The following is a 16,648-nucleotide window of genomic DNA, read 5'->3' on the forward strand; positions in this document are numbered from 1 at the left end:
TGCATGGATCTGTCCATTTTTCCCAACACCATTTATTGAAGAGACCGTCTTTACCCCATTGTATATTCTTGCCTCCTTTGTCATATATTAAGTGAGCATATAGGCGTGGATTTATTTCCGGACTCTCTATTCTGTTCCATTGATCAATGTATCAGTTTTTATGCCAGTACCATGCTGTTTTGATTACTGTAGCCTTGTAGTATAGTTTGATATCAGGTAGTGTGATACCTCCAACTTTGTTCTTCTTTCTCAAGATTGCCTTGGCTATTCGGGTTTTTTATGGCTCCATATAAATTTTAGGATTATTTGTTCTAGCTGTCTGAAAAATGCCATTGGTATTTTGATAGGGATTGCATTGAATCAATAGATTGCTTTGGGTAGTATGGCCATTTTAACGATGTTGATTCTTCCTACTTATGAACACAGTATATGCTTCCATTTATTTGTATCTTCTTCAATTTCTTTTTTCAATGACTTATAATTTTCTGAAAACAGGTCTTTCATCTTGGTTAATTGGATTCCCAGGTATTTTATAGTTTTCGATGCAATTGTAAATGGGATTGTTCTCTTAATTTCTCTTTCTGAAAGTTCATCATTGGTATATAAAAATGCCACTGACTTCTGAATATTTCTTTTATAACCTGCTACTTTACTGAATTCATTGATCAATTCTAACAGTTTTGTTTGTTTGTTTGTTTTGTTTTGTTTTGTTTTTTGTGGAATCTTTCAGATTCTCTATATATAATATCATGTCTTTGGCAAATAACAAGAGTTTTACTTCTTCCTTTCCCATTCGGATGCCTTTTATTTCCCTTTCTTGTCTCATTGCTGTGGCTAAGACTTCCAATACAATGTTGAAGAGGAGTGGTGAAAGTGGGCATTTTTTCCTGTTCCTGATCTTAAGGAAAATGGTTTTAGTCTTTCCTCATTGAGCATGATGTTAGCTGTAGGTTTGTCATATATGGCCTTTATTATGTTGAAGCATGTTCCCTCTATTCCCACTTTGCTGAGAGTTTTTATCATAAATGGATGCTGGATATTGTCGAATGCTTTTTCTGCATCTGTTGATATGATCATACGGTTTTTATCTTTCGATTTGTTAATGTAGTGTATCACATTATTTGATTTGCGGATATTGTACCAACCGTGCATCCTAGGAATAAATCCAACTCGATCATGGGGTATGATATATTTAATGTATTGCTGAATTCTGTTTGCTAATATTTTGTTGAGGATTTTTGCATCAATGTTCATAAAAGATATCGGCCTTAAGTTTTCTGTTTTTTTAATGTCTTTGTTTGGTTTTGGAATCAAGGTGATGGTGACCTCATAAAAGGAGTTAGGGATCCCTCCCTCTTCTTGAAATTTTTGAATAGTTTGAGAAGAATAGGTTTTAATTCTTATTTGAATGTTTGGTAAAATTCACTGATGAAGCCATCTGGTCCAGAACTTTTGTTTTTTGGGAGGTTTTTGATTACTGATTCTATTTCATTGGTGGTAATTGGTTAGTTCAGATTTTCTGTTTCTTCTTGACTCAGGCTTGGGAGATTTAATATTTCTAGGAACGTGTCCATTTCTTCCAGGTTGTCCAATTTGTTAGTGTACAATTGCTTGTAATATTTTCTTATGATCCATTGTATTTCTGTGGAGTCCATGGTTATATCTCCTGTTTCATTTCTGATTTTATTTATTTGAGTCCTTTCAATTTTTTCCTTGAAGAGTGTGGCTAAGGGTCTGTCAATTTTGTTTCTCCTTTCAAAGAACCGGCTCTTGGTTTCATTAATCTTTTGTATTGTTTTTCTAGACTCTATTTCATTTGTTTCCGCTCTGATCTTTATTATTTCTTTCTTTCTATTCACTTTGAGCATTGTTTGTTGTTCTTTATCTCGTTCTTTTAATTGTAAGGTTGGATAGTTTATTTGAGCTTTTTCTTGTTTTTTTGAGGTAGGCCTGTATAAATGGATTTCCCTCTTAGGACTACTTTTGCTGTGTCGTATAGATTTTGAGTCATTGTGTTTTCATTTTCATTTGTCTCTAGGTATCTTTTGATTTCTTCCTTGATCTCATTAATAACCCATTCATTGTTTGGTAGCATGTTATTTAGCCTCCATGCGCTTGTGTATTTTCCAGTTTTTTTCTTGTTTTTGATATCTAGTTTCATACCATTGTGATCAGAGAAGACGGTTGATATGATTTCAGTCTTAAATTTATTGAGACTTGATTTGTGTACTAACATGTAGTCTGTCCTTGAAAATGATCCATGTGCACTTGAGAAAAATGTATATTTTGCAGCTTTGGGGTAAAATGCTCTACAAATATCTATTAAATCCATGTGTTCTAGTGTGTCTTCTAGGCCCATTGTTTCATTGTTGATTCTTTTTTCATCCCTTTACCTTCAATCTGTGAGTGTCATTTGATCTTACGTGGATCTCTTGTAGGCAGCATATGCATGGGTCTTGTTTTCTTATCCATTCCATTACCCTATGTCTTTTGATTGGAACATTTGATCCGTTTACATTTAAAGTGATTACTGATAGGTACATTATTACTGCCATTTTATTATTCATATTTGTTATTGCTATTTTGTACCCCTTCTCTTTTTACAGAAGACCCTTTAATATTGCTTGTAATTCTGGCTTGTTGGTGATGAATTCCTTAACCATTTTTCTGTTTAGGAAGCTCTTTATCTCACCTTCCGTTTTAATAGAAAGCCTTGCTGGGTAGAGTATTTGTGGTTGTAGATTCTTTTTTTTCATAACTTTCAATATTTCTTGCTATTCCCTTCTGGCCTGCAAAGTTTCCATTGAAAAGTCAGTAGACATTCTTGTGGGGGTACCCTTGTAAGTAACTAGCTTTCTTTTTCTTTGCTACTTTTAAGATTCTCTCTTCATCTTTGACCTTTGGCATTTTAATTATGGTGTGTCTTGATGTAGGTGTGTTCGAATCCCTCTTCTTTGGGACTCTTTGTGCTTCTTGAACTTGCATGTCTAACTCTTGCCAGGTCAGGGAAGTTTTCTGTCATTATTTCTTCAAATAGATTCTCAATCCCTTGCTCTCTCTCTTCCTCTTCAGGTACTCCTATGATCCAGATATTTTTAAGCTTCATGTTGTCCCAGAGGTCTCTTCAACTCTCCTTATTGTTTTTAAATCTTTTTTTTCTTTTTATTGTTCCAATTTGGTATATTCTGTTACCTTATCTTCCAATTTGCTGATTCGATCTTCTGCTTCATCCAATCTCTTTTTGAATCCTTCTAGTGTATTCTTGATTTCAGGTATTGTATTCCTCATTTCTCTCTACTTCTTTTTTTATGATTTCTACATCCTTTTTTATGCTTGCTATCTCTCTGTTGAGGTTCTCATTGTGCTCATCTGATCTCCCCATAAGTTTGTTGAGTATCCTTATAACCATTATTTTGAACTCTGTCTCTGGTAGGTTGCTTGCCTCCATTTCATTTAGCTTATTTTCTGGAGTTTTCTCTTGTTTCATTTGTGGCATGTTTCTTTGTTTTCTCATTTTATTAGCCTCTCTGTGTTTGTTTCTATGTGTCAGGAATATTTGTTTTGTCTCTCAGCCTTGGCCAGATGGCTTAAGAAGAAAGGTGTCCTGAGTGGCCCAGTGGCGCACTCTCCCTGATTGCTTATATTGGAGGCTCTGGACGTGATCTTTTTGTGGGTTGTGTGTGATCTTCTGTTGTCGTCAAGCCTTTATTGTTGTTAGTAGATCAGTGGATGGGATTAATGCTCAGGCTGACTAATTGTGGGAATTGGCTGCACCCACAGGGTAAGAGTTTTTGTGTGGGGGTTGATCCTACTGAATGTGATTTGCCCTAGCAGGCTTATGTACTTGTTGCAACCACCCTTTGTATGTATCACTAATGGGACTAGTCAGGAGTTGCTCCGTTGTGGTTTGGTGCCAGCCTCCAGATGCATTGCTTTTGTGGCCCTTTGGGAGAGCATCCCCCATAGGCCAAGGTTAGCTACTGCTTTTGATTGCTCAGGGCTACCTGATGAGAACTACAAAGCAATCCGCAGATAGTTGTTGCCTATGCTGGATCTATAGGTAAGTTAACAAGACAATGCTGTAGGCAGTGGTCAGTTATCCCCTGTCTCTGACCTATGGCAGTTTAGCAGAGGGACCACTGCCTGTCAGTTTACTGTAAGTCTCTGAAACTGGAAGAGCCTCTGGGTGATATGCGTGTTGAGTGGCGCAGGGACCCCGGGGGTCTCCTGGGTCTATTGAGTAAATTTCCCCCTGCCACTGCAATGTCAGTTTACGTGCCAACATTGTCTCTGTGGCTCGCTGTACAAGTTTCCACTCGTAGCAAGGTCAGCTGCTGCCCACCCTGGGCCTCAATGCGCAACCCCAGGGCAGGGGCAGCTGCCTATCAAAGTTCAGTGGGCACTTTCTGTATTGGATGGGACAGGAGCTCAGGGAGTCAAGGCCCTTCAAGCCAATACAGACCCCTACAGTCCCCTCAAGAGATACTGTAACTCGTATAGGCAGCAGTGGTCTATCTACAACTGTTGTCCTCAAAATTCACTACTGCCTTTGTTAAGGTCTATTGCCTTCACTGACTGCAGAACCCCAGAGCCAACTAAGCAGGGCACAAGAGGCTGCTTGTCAATGGGCTGCAGGCACTTTGTGGCTTGGGTGAAGCGGGATCTCAGGGAGACAAGGTCCATCCAGCCAACATAGCCTCAGTTTTGCTGCAACTTCTGTGCCTGGGCTTTCCTGCTGTAGTCACAGATCACAGTGCAACCAGCTGCCATCTGGGGCGGTCCCACAGACCCCTGCTCTCTCCGGACACAGTATTTCAACTCTTGCAGGCAGCAAAGGTCTGCCTGAAGCTGATTTCCTTGCAGTGTCTGCCCTGTGCTAGCCAAAGCTTTTTGCCTGTGTGGATTAGGAGTTCAGAGGAGGGGTGAGCTGTGGCAGTTCACTGACAATGGGCCTCCTGGGGCAATTTGTGGGTAGAGTGGGGCAGGGTATCAGAGAGATTTTGACAATCAGATCAATACAGCCTCAGTCTTGCTGCAACTTTTGTAACTGTTCATTCCCGCAGAAGATCCAGATCACAGCAAGACCAGCTGCTGTCTGGGACTGGTCCACAGGTCCCCGATATCCACCCAAGTTCGTGTTGGCAACAGTGAGCTGCCTGACTCTGTCTCAGAAATGCAGCTCACAGAGCTGGCCACTTGCTGGGAATGCCTGGCCCTGAATCAGAACAGGGTTTGTCAGCTATCTAGTAACAAAGGCTCTAGGCAATCCGCAGGTTGTTTTGGGCAGGCCAATTCCCTCTGACCAGGGCTTCCTAATGGCTCTGTGGGAGGGGTCTGTAGATTTCCCAGTAGAGGGGCCAGACCAAGGCACAATGGTGGCTGCCCTTCTAGCTCCCGTTCTGGCACCAGGTAATGCAGACATTCTCAGAATGAATCCCATTCTCAGAATGAATCCTCTGACCTACCGCCAGTGTCCTGGGTATGTCCACAGGTCAGAAAGCCTGTGCGTAGGTTCCTCAAAGGGACGTCTAGGGATTCAGTCTCCTTCCGTCTCACCCAGACAGCCAGAATCCCCTCTGGTTTCTACAGTCAGTTATTGGAATTTCCTTTTCCCTGGGCTGGGGAGCCCCTAGATGAGACAAGGATCCCCCGCTTCTTCAGAAGAGCCTCTGCAGCCTCACTCTCCTTCCCAGTGATCCTCCACCACCCACAGGTGTCGATCCAGCTGGATTTGTGATTTTGCCCCTCCTACTGGCTTCGGTTTAGATGTGGCTCCTTTATATTTTCAGTGTAGATGTTATTATCAGCTGGACTTCAGGTGATTCTCAATGCTGATTATTTTATAATTAGGTTATAATTTCCATGCAGACTTGGGAGGAGTCGAACCCTGATTTTACCTAGTCCGCCATCTCCCCCCCTCTCTCCGGATTGAGTTCTATTTTAAAAACACACACAAAACATTATTTAATAAATTCATTGGTTTAGATTTACCCACATATTTACCACTTTTTTTTTGTTTTGCCATTTATTTGTCATTACTGTTAGTAAGGGGCAGATCCTTTATTTTTTATTAAATTTATTGAGATGACATTACTTAATAAAATTATATAGGTTTCAAGTATACAGTTCAATAATACATCATATGTATATTGCATTGTGTGTTCACCACCGAAAGTTAAATTTCCTTCTGTCACCATACATCTGTTTTATTCAGGTAAATTAGTATATAACATCACATAAGTTTCCGATGTACAATATTATAATTTGAGATCTGCATACACTACAAAATGACCAGCAGCAAAAGTATAGTTACTGTCTTTCACCATACACTTGACCCCCTTTACCCATTTTGCCCACCCCCCTAATCCTTTTTCTCTGGTAATCACCATTCTGTTGTCTGTATCTATGAGTTTTTTGTTGTCATTGTTTTGTTTGTTCATTTGTCTGTTTTAGATTCAACATGAGTGAAATCATACAATATTTGTCTTTCTCCACTTGACGTATTTCACTTAGCATAATAGTGTCAAGATCCAACCATGTTGTTGAAAATTGCAAGCTTTTATTTATTTTCTTTTTTTTTTTTCATTTATTGCGGTGACATTGGTTAATAAAATTAATATAGGTTTTCAAGTGTACAATTCAATAACACATCATCTGCCTATTGCATTGTGTGTTCACCACCCAAAGTCAAATCTTATGTCACCATATATTTGACCCCTTTTACCTTTACCTATTTCCCGCCTCCCACCTTTCCCTCTGGTAACCACTAAACTGTAGTCTGTGTCTATGAGTTTTTGTTTGCTGTCTTGTTCTATTGCTGCTTTTAGTTTTATATCCCACATATGAATGAAATCATTGGTTCTCAACCCTTTCTGTCTGACTTATTTCACTTAGCATGATAATCCCAAGATCCATCCATGTTGTTGCAAATGGCAGTACTTCATCTTTTCTTTTGGCTGAGTAATATTCCTTTGTATATGGGTACATCTTCTTTATCTGATCATCTATCAAAGGGCCGCTGTGAATAATGCTGCAGTGAACATTGGGGTACATGTATCTTTACAAATGTTTTCAAATTTTGGGGGTAGATACTCAGAAGAGAGATTACTTTGTCACTTGGTAATTCTATTCTTAATTTTTCGAATAACCTTTATACTGTTTTCTCTAGTGGCTATACCAATTTACATCCCCACTAATGATGTATGAGGATGTATGAGGGTACCTTTTTCCCCCACAACCTCTCCAGCTCTTGTTATTACTTGTCCAGTTGATGGTAGCCATTCTAACAGATGTGAGGTGATATCTCATTGTGGTTTTGATTTCATTTCCCTAATAGCTAGTAAAGTTGAGCATCTTTTCATATATCTGTTGGCCATTTGTATGTCTTCTTGGGAGGAGTGTCTGTTCAGATCCTCTGCTAGCAAATCGAATACAACAGTATATTAAAAAGATCAAGTGGGGTCCATTCCAGAGGTGCTGAGATGGTTCAACGTATGTAAATTGATCAATATGTTCCACCACGTAAACAAAACAAAGGATAAAAAGCCAGTGGGGTTTTGATAAGGATTGCATTGCATATATAGATTGCTTGAGTAGTATGGACATTTTAACAATATTAATTCCTCCAGCTCATGGGCATAAAATGTCTCTTCATTTATTTGTGTTCTCTTCAGTTTTTTTTTTTTTATCAGTGTCTAAGTTTTCAGTGACATATTTGGTTAAATTTATTCCTATGTATATTTATGATGCAGTTATAAATACGATCATTTTATGAATTTCTCATTCTGATAGTTTATTATTAGTGTAGAGAAATAGCACAAATTCTGGTATATTGATTTTGTTTCCTACAACGTTATTGAATTTATTATTTCTAACAGATTTCTGTGAAGTCTTTGGAGTTTTTAGTATATAATATCATGTCATCTGCCAATAGTGAGAGTTTTACATTTATTTGGATGGCCTTTATTTATTTTTCTTGCCTACTTTGTCTGGTTAGGACTTCCAATACTATGTTGAGTAAAGTGGCAATAGTGGGCATCCTTGTCGTATTCCTGATCTTTGAGAAAAAGAGTTCAGCTTTTCACTGTTGAGTATGATGTTAGTTGTTGATTTGTCATGTGCGGCCTTTATTATGTTGATAAACATTCCCTCTGTACTCACTTTGTTGGGAGTTTTTGTCAGAAATGGATATTTTATTTTGTCAAATGCTTTTTCTTGTTATTAATGACATTTCTCTTCAGTTTAAAGAAGTCCCTTTAACATTTCTTGTAAGCCTCTTTTAATGGTGATGAACATTTTAGGCTTTTGCTTATCTTGAAAACTCTGAATCTCTACTTCAATTCTGAATGATAACCTTGCTGAGTATAGTATTCTTAGGTTGGAGTTTTTCCTTTCAGCACTTTCTGTATGCCATGCCATTCTCTTTTGGCCTGCAAAGTTTCTACTGAAAAATCCGCTGATACCCTTAAGGGGTTTTCCTTTTATATAGCAATTTATTTGTCTTGCTGCTTTTAACATTCTTTGTCTTTAATATTTGTCGTTTTAATTATAATGTGTCTTAGTGTGGATCTCTATGGGTTCATCTTTGGAAATCTTCTGGTTTCCTGGACCCAGACATTTGTTTCATTCCCCAGATTAGGAAAGTTTTCAGCCATTATTTCTTCAAATAACTCCTCTCTGTCTTTCTTGCTCTCTTCTCCTTCTGGGACCCCTGTAATGCAAATGTTATTCTACTTGATGTTGCCCCAAGGGTTGTTTAAGATAGCTTCATGTTTTTAAATTCTTTCATCTTTCACCTGTTCTTTCTGGGTGAGTTTCACTGCTTTGTCTTCCAACTTGCTGATTTGTTTTGTTGCTTCATCCAGTGTGCTGTAGAATCCCTCCTGTGTATTTTTTCAGTTTATTTATTGGAATTTCAGCTCTGTAACTTCTGCTTGGAACTTTCTTATATTTTCTATCTCTGTCAAAGATCTTTGTTTTTCCATTCTCCCACATTCAGTGAACATTTTTATGACCATTATTTTGAGCTCTCTGTTAGGTAGATTGCTTATCTCCATTCCATTAATGTCTTTTTCTGATATTTTGTCTCGGTCTTTGGTTTGGCACCTATCTTGTGTATCCTTATTTTGGCTGACTCTTTGTGTTTATTCTATTTATTAGGGATATCAACTATATTTCCTAGTGTTGAAGGAGCAGCCTTGCGTACAAGATATCACATGGGGCCCAGAAGGATTATCCCCCTGGCCACCAGAGCTAGTCATTCAAGGGTCAATCCCTGTGTGGCTACACTTACCTGCCTATTGTGACAGGGCTGCAGCTGTGATTGTGGTATGAGAGTTGCCAGGCCACTCACCTGCCCTGGCTGTGACACACAGCTGCTGGAATGTGGGAGTTGGTGGGGCTCTCAGCGGGGCACTCCTACCAGCACAAGCAGATTAGAAGGAGAGTTCCAAAATGGCATCCACCAGCATTGGCATTAGCATGGTAGCATGAGATCACAAAAATGGTGCCCACCAGTGTCTCCTTCCTTGGAGAGAGATCCAACAGTTTCTTGTCTCTCCAGTATACACTTTAAGTTTAGTAAGTGAGTTTTTTTCCCATATGATCTAGGCAATTTTCAAAATGGTATTTTTGTGCTGGGTTCCTGGGTGAGTCCGTACAGGCCTGTTATGAGTGGATTTTCTGTTCTCTACAGTTACATGGTTTTCTGGGACATAATCCCCATTGGTTTTTATAGCCAAGAATTTTGGGGATTCATCTCTCCTGTGCAGAATCTAAGGGTCGAGGTACCTGATGTGGAGCACAAACCCCTCGTTCCTCAAGGAAAAGTTCTGTATTTTGAGATCCCTCCCAAGTTCAGATCTCTATACCTGGAGGGGGAGGTTTTTCGTTTTTGTTGTTGTTGTTTGTTTGTTTGCTTTGATGAGACCATGTCTCTGCTTTTCTTATCCATCTCAGTATTGACCTTTTACTTTTTGTGTAGGGGCTCAGTTTCTGGCTTCCAAATAGTCTTTATAAACAGCTTACCAGATCATTCCTGCATTTAAGATGATTTTTTTTTAAAAAAATAGTATTTTTAGTTGTTTTTTACAGGAGAATTGATGAGGATTCTTATTTCTGCCATACTGCTGGAAACGTAATTTCAGCTATTTTTTTTTTATTTGAAGTTGTTTTTTGTTTTTGTTGTTTATTTTTTGTTTGTTTTTGCCTCTAGCTCCCTATGTATACTGCACCACCTCTCCAGTCTAAATACATTGAAGAGCAGCCAGGTAATTTACAAATGGGCTTTGCCTCCATCCGTACTACAACTGGTCGTTATATTGGCTGGTGCAAGGTAAGTCAATTCTAATAATTGTTTGGTATTAGAGGTTTCTGGTTTGTATTACATTCCAGTTGTGCCAGTTACCCATTGGCATGTAACAAACTACCCTCAAACTTAGTGGTTTAGACAGTAACCATTTTATTATATATCATGATTTTTGTGAATCAGGAATTTAATCAGAGTTCACACAGGTGATTCTTCTGTTACATGTGGTGTTGTTGACAGAGGTCACTCAGTGGTATTTATCAGGTGAATGGGCTAATCTAGAAAGTCCAAGATAGCTTCATTTTCATCCCTGGCCACATGTCACAGATGCTAGAAGGCTGAGCTCTCCTGGGAATATTGACCGAAGTACCTCCACATGTCCTCTCAGGGAAGGTGGCTAAATAACTTACATGGGCAGTTCAGGGCTCCTATAGAAAATGTTACAAGAGGCCCTAGGCAGAACTTGCCAAGCTTCTTACCTATCTTCAGGTGTCCAAGAAAGTAACTTCTTTTGTTAAACCAAGTCACTAAGGCCAACTCAGTTTTAGAAGGAGGGAAAATAGATGCCACTTCACAATACGAGTAGCTGCAAAAAATTTGTGGACATGTTTAATCTACTACACTCATATTGCATAGATTAAAGTAGTTTAGCAAGCATTTATGTTACTTAGCATGTTACAAAACATTGTTTGGCCTTTTATATGAAGGTCTAGAATTATGAATTGTTCCTTATTTGACCAAGCAAAATGTTCACTTTTTTTGTTTACCTCATAGACCATTTTGACCATAGTCAGCTACTGGGCAACATAGCATTCACCTTGTTCTAATACTTAGCCTTCAGTCACCATTATCCAGAAGCAGAGGGGTAGAACAAGCTGATAATAATACTGATGTTTCATTATCATCACATCAACAAAGGTGTGTTGCCATCAACATCTCCAATGTCAATGTAATAATGGTAATGCTGGTACCATTGTTTTCATCATTCTTACCTAATAACTACACAGATTTTCTTCAAGTCTAGCCTATCCAGTTTTGAACCTTTGTGCTTTTTTTTTTTCCTAATTCATTCTTTAAAAAAAATTCTAATGATATTATGAACTACCACATCTGTGAACTTTGGTCATTCCAGATATATCAAACATCTAATGAATATACGGTGTTGTTTTTTAAAATTTCGCCTGTCAAATAATTCTAATTGTACTAGTTGTACTACACACTCTTAATAGTTCGATCTCTGAGGAAAATATTTTAACTAATTAGGATCTGAATCTATCCCTAAGGCTATATGCCAACAGCTGGATGATTCACACTTATGTCTCCTGAGACATAATTTTCCTAGTGTTCTCAAAGTTGTTTTCAGTGAGGTAAGTTGTTTCCAAGAGATCCTTAAATTGTTCTTGTTACTGTCACCCAATTTAAGACGGAAAGAACTTTATGTTCTGTTAATACGATGAAATGAATAGGTTGAAGAAGGACACTTTCAGATGCATTTTATCTTCAATGTAAACAATGTTTCCTCTCTAATTTTCCTCTAAAAACATAATATATTCTTTAAAAATCACTTCTGACTCAACATTCTGCATTAAACTTAGAATCATGTAGGGTAGATTCAATTTCTACTCCTACTTCTTAATGATGTGAAATTTAGGTAGCAGTGACCTCCAGTAAAAGTAAATTTCTGAACACAGCTAAGGAAAATTTCCCTAAAGAAGTGACTGGTTTTCTTCCTCAACAGTTACATTATTCCCAATCAACTGGTCAATAGGTATTTTATGAAGGTAAAATTTTCTCAAGAGACAGTCCCTAAAGAGAAGTAGCTCAGTCGCTATGCTGGTTTGTACAGCTTGAAACCATGATGAACAGGATGAACCTCTACATGTCTGATCACCATGAACATATCTGAGACAAAGTTACTAATACCAGGATCTCAATAGCAATAACTTATTTCTTTCCTTTCTAATATACTCATTTTTTATTTTCTTTGTTTTGAAAACCTCTTTTGATGTTTTTATCCCATGATTTGCTAGCAGCTAGTTCAGAGAAGCAGACCATATATTTGGATTGTGTTTTCTGGTTCCTTCAATAGAGTACAACATGTCTGTGGGCAATTACTATGGGTAAATTATTTCATGCCTTCATTTTTCTTCTGGTGTAATTGAGATAGAACCTATCACTCAATAAATATGTGTAATGATACTTCTTGGATTAAAATAAATTAGTTAGAAACAGATAAAAGGAAAAAAAATGGTTTAAAGCTTTAATCCCTCCAATGGGTTCATTTAATCTTGATTTGTAGGGAATTTATGTTCCTATTTAAAAACAAGATGAACATTAGCCTGCGTAAGATGATTTCTATCCTGAGATAAATGTCTCTTTTAAATTATTTTCTCATTTTAATGCACATTTTTTTAAAAAAGGGAGAAGATGAAGAACTTTTCTTTAGGCTTCTTGTTATTGTTTTCTCCACAAATCATTTTGTTGTTGCTGCTGCATCTTTATTGATAAGATGTTACTTATTCTAAGCTGAAATATACCTCTCTTCATGCTTTATTTAAATTCCATTGATTTTCTAGGCCATTGTAAAACAAGATGATAAATTTTTGTATTCCTGCAATAACTTTTATCTGAGCTACTCTGACTATTTTATAAGCATTACTTTACCCATTTATATGAGGAAAATAGTAAACAAGTATTATCTGTGTTAAATAGAATAAAAAGCAAGAAATGAAAAGAAGCTAAGTTCAACAAGTATCCTCATAGTGAATAAATAGGAAAGCTAGATTTAGATTTGGGTGCAATGCTAAGTCAACGTTTTAATATAATCTCAGAGATGTGGATGATTAATCTAATTATCAACATCTTCAACAATGCAGATGTCCTTTTTTGCTCCTTTTTGCTTAGGGCGTTTATATCTTTGTGAAAAATGGGATAATGGATACAGTACAATTTGGAAAAGGTAGGTGAGTAAACCACTCATTATTAGGAATGTTCTATTGTCTTTTTTACTTGGAAGGTTTAAATGTGAGAAAAATAAACATGGTATGTTATCTATTATCCTGTTTTATTAAATGAGAAGATATTCTGTATAGCAACTTATGATAATAACAAAGCAATAGTATCTATTATTTACTTAGCTATTTTATGCTAAGGCACTATGATAAGCATTTTAAATAATTTAATTTTATAGCAATTTTTGTTACTATTGGTATTATAATTATTCTCATTTTACAGATGAAGAAACCGGCGTTTAGAAAGATTAAGTAGGTTACCAAGGTCACTTAGTAAGTGACAGCACCTGGATCAAACCGAGATCTGTTTTATATTATATACTCATAAAGCATAAATTAGAAATGTCTCCATTGTTCTCAATTAGATTAAATAAGTTTTACTTACTGTTAAAATATATAGTTTTTTGCTATTGATTGCTGGGAAACACTATACCAATCAGCTACCCTAGAATATTTAAGCTAATGTTGGAAACTAATTGTATTTAAGTCTTTAGTTTGGTAATGATGTTTAGCAGCAGATATACCTTCCTAATATTTTTGGCCTAAGCCAGTAGTCAAAATAAATGTGTATAGAGGACACAAGGATCAGATAAAATTTTAAATGTCTCCATGATGTTGATGATCTGTATATGTATTATCATTATTTAATGTACGTAAGAATTAATCCAAATGATATTCTTCATCAATCTTTAGGGATATGTTGTCATCAATCTTTAGGGATATTATATAAGTGATTGCCATTAAATAATTAACTATGATAAAGGAGTGTGTTTTTGGACTGCATGGAACCAGAAACAATTTAAATATATTTAAAAAACAAAAAACAAAAAAACAAGAAATCTGGACTCTGCCCACTCTCCATCTACTTTTTGTCTAGGCTCACTTCTCATCCTGATCATTGGTTTTAACCAAGACCAACGGCTGCTCTGAGGTTACAAGCAGGGTCTAGTGGCTGTATGTATCACTAAACTATTATTTAGAGTTCCCTAAAAATCTGTCTACTTCAGTTCTTACCAGATCCTACCAATGTTTGAGCAGTTAAGTCCAGAAGCATTTCCATTATAGGGATATAATGCATACATAATCAAGAATTTACCTTATAGTAATCCATATTAAAGTGTGCACTCTAGCATCATATTTCATTGAAAAGTAATAACTTCCTGTATGATTAAGAAAACAAATATCAAGAAATCAGCTATGGAAGGAAGATTTTATTTTGTAACCAAGTAACTATTTTAACTAGCTTTTTAAGTTGCTGCTCAAGCCATCATTTTGAACAGTGTTTAAATCATCTGCTATTATCTTAACAAATCTCTAACTTTTTTGCATCGTAACTATATAGAATGTCCAGTTGTAGTAAGTCATTTATATTAATTTTTAACTGGTTTCTTGAGATGCATATGTTTATCTGAAGAATCCACCACGAGATTTTCTTCCGAAAATTGGAGTGATTACAGTTTCAGGATTGGCAGGCTTGGTTTCAGCAAGAAAAGGTAGGGTTTAAAAAGATAAATTCTCTCTTTTAATTCCATTGTATTAATTAATGAATTTTACTGTCACGGGAAATCCTTATATCCTTTATTGAATATTATTAGGATAGGCTACAGTAAAATATTTAGATTCTATAGTACAGCATGCTTACTTTTATTTAAAAATTTTCGTGTTTTCAAAAATATAGTTATTCCAAAAGATGTTCAACATCATTAGTTATTGGAAACACAAATGAAAACCACAGTGAGATACCATTACACAACTATTAAAATGTCTAAAATTAAAAAGAGTAAATATATCAAGTGTAGTCGAGAATGTAGAGAAACTGAAACTTTCATACACTGCTGGTGGGGATACAAAATGGTAGACATTATGGAAAATAGTTTGACAACAGTTTGTTGTAAAGTTAAAAATACACTTACCATGAGACCCAGTAATCTTACTTCTGGGTATTTACCCTGGAGAAATGAAAAACCTATACACAAATGTTAATAGCAACTCTATTCATAATAGCCAAAAGCTGGAAGTGACCTTAATGTCTTTAACAATAAACTAAATTGTGGCACATCTGTGCAAAGGAATACTACTCAGCAATAAAAGAAATGAACCATTGACATACGCAATGATCTTGATGAATCTGTGTTAAAGAAACCAGTCTTTAAAAGTTACATATTGTATGATTTCGCTTATATGACTTTCTCAAAAAGACAAAACTATTGTGACAAAGAACAGGTCAGTGGTTCCCAAGAGTTAGGAATAGGAAGATGTGACTACAAAGGGATAACATGAGATGTTTCTAGGAACAATAGAACTGTTCCATATTCCGATTGTAGTGGTGGTTACATGATTCTATACATATATTAAAATTGATAGAGCTGTATACCAAAATAGTTGAATTTCCTATATGATCATTTAAGAATAAAATTTTAAAAATATATAGCTGGTCCTATTAAAATTGGAATTTATCATTTTGTTTCTCATTTTCTAGATAACTGTTTTCTAAGGATCTTAAGAGTTTCTAGCTATCAAAAAAAAGATCTTGAGAATTTTACATTAACATAAGAGTATGTACTAACCACTCAAACTACTTTTCCCCGCTTAATCATGACAACCCATATTCTAGGGGCTATATTAAGGATTCGAGACACAGATACTGACATCTCAGAAAAATCTGTATTTCCTCTTGGTCTCATCCTGAACAAAATCGCTGGAACTGACATCAGCCAACTCAGAATGGAGTTTAGAAAAAAGACAACTCACTCACTACTCTCATTTAGCACATGAGGCTTGATATATTGACTTCTTTTCTCCCTCTTTTCACTCTGTATCTCTACCAACTTTGTCCTTCCTTCCCACTATACCACTTGTGTGGAGGGTCCTCAAGACCACCTCCAGGTTTGACAGTTAACTAGGAAGACTCAGGAACTCGGCCTATAGTCATATTCATGGCTAAAGTTTATTACAGTGAAAGGATGCAAAGTAAAATCAGCAAAGGGAAAAGGCACAAGAGGCAAAGCTTAGAGGAAACCAGGCACAAGCTTCCAAGAGTCCTCTCCCAGTGGAGTCATATAAGATGCACTTAAGTCTTCTACTAATGACTTGCGACAATATGGATGAGATATCAACCACAGAAGCCCATTTGAGACTCAAGTTACCAAGGTTATTTCTGGGGACTGTTCACATAAGCACTGTTTGTATAGCATCTACCAAATTTTCATACTTCCAGAAGTAAAGTAATTGTTCAGCATAAACCACATTACTTGCACAAACAGTTTCGGCACAGAGCACCACTCTTATCAATCAGAGCACCACTCTAATCAATCAGGGAATGTTTTCTATT

General features: G+C 36.6%; 1 protein-coding gene across 1 annotated transcript in view; it reads left to right on the forward strand.

Annotated features, from left to right (window-relative positions):
• The window catches only part of APOOL (apolipoprotein O like), a 76,930-nt gene that overhangs the window by 41,253 nt on the left and 19,029 nt on the right, over positions 1–16,648 (forward strand). Inside the window, exons 3-5 of the mRNA XM_006914774.3 lie at positions 10,214–10,333; positions 13,211–13,265; positions 14,712–14,810. Of these exons, the coding sequence (XP_006914836.1) occupies positions 10,214–10,333; positions 13,211–13,265; positions 14,712–14,810 (274 nt within the window). The remainder of the gene's footprint in view (positions 1–10,213; positions 10,334–13,210; positions 13,266–14,711; positions 14,811–16,648) is intronic.

The sequence above is a fragment of the Pteropus alecto genome, unplaced genomic scaffold, assembly GCF_000325575.1.
Source record: "Pteropus alecto unplaced genomic scaffold, ASM32557v1 scaffold175, whole genome shotgun sequence".
NCBI lineage: Eukaryota > Metazoa > Chordata > Mammalia > Chiroptera > Pteropodidae > Pteropus > Pteropus alecto.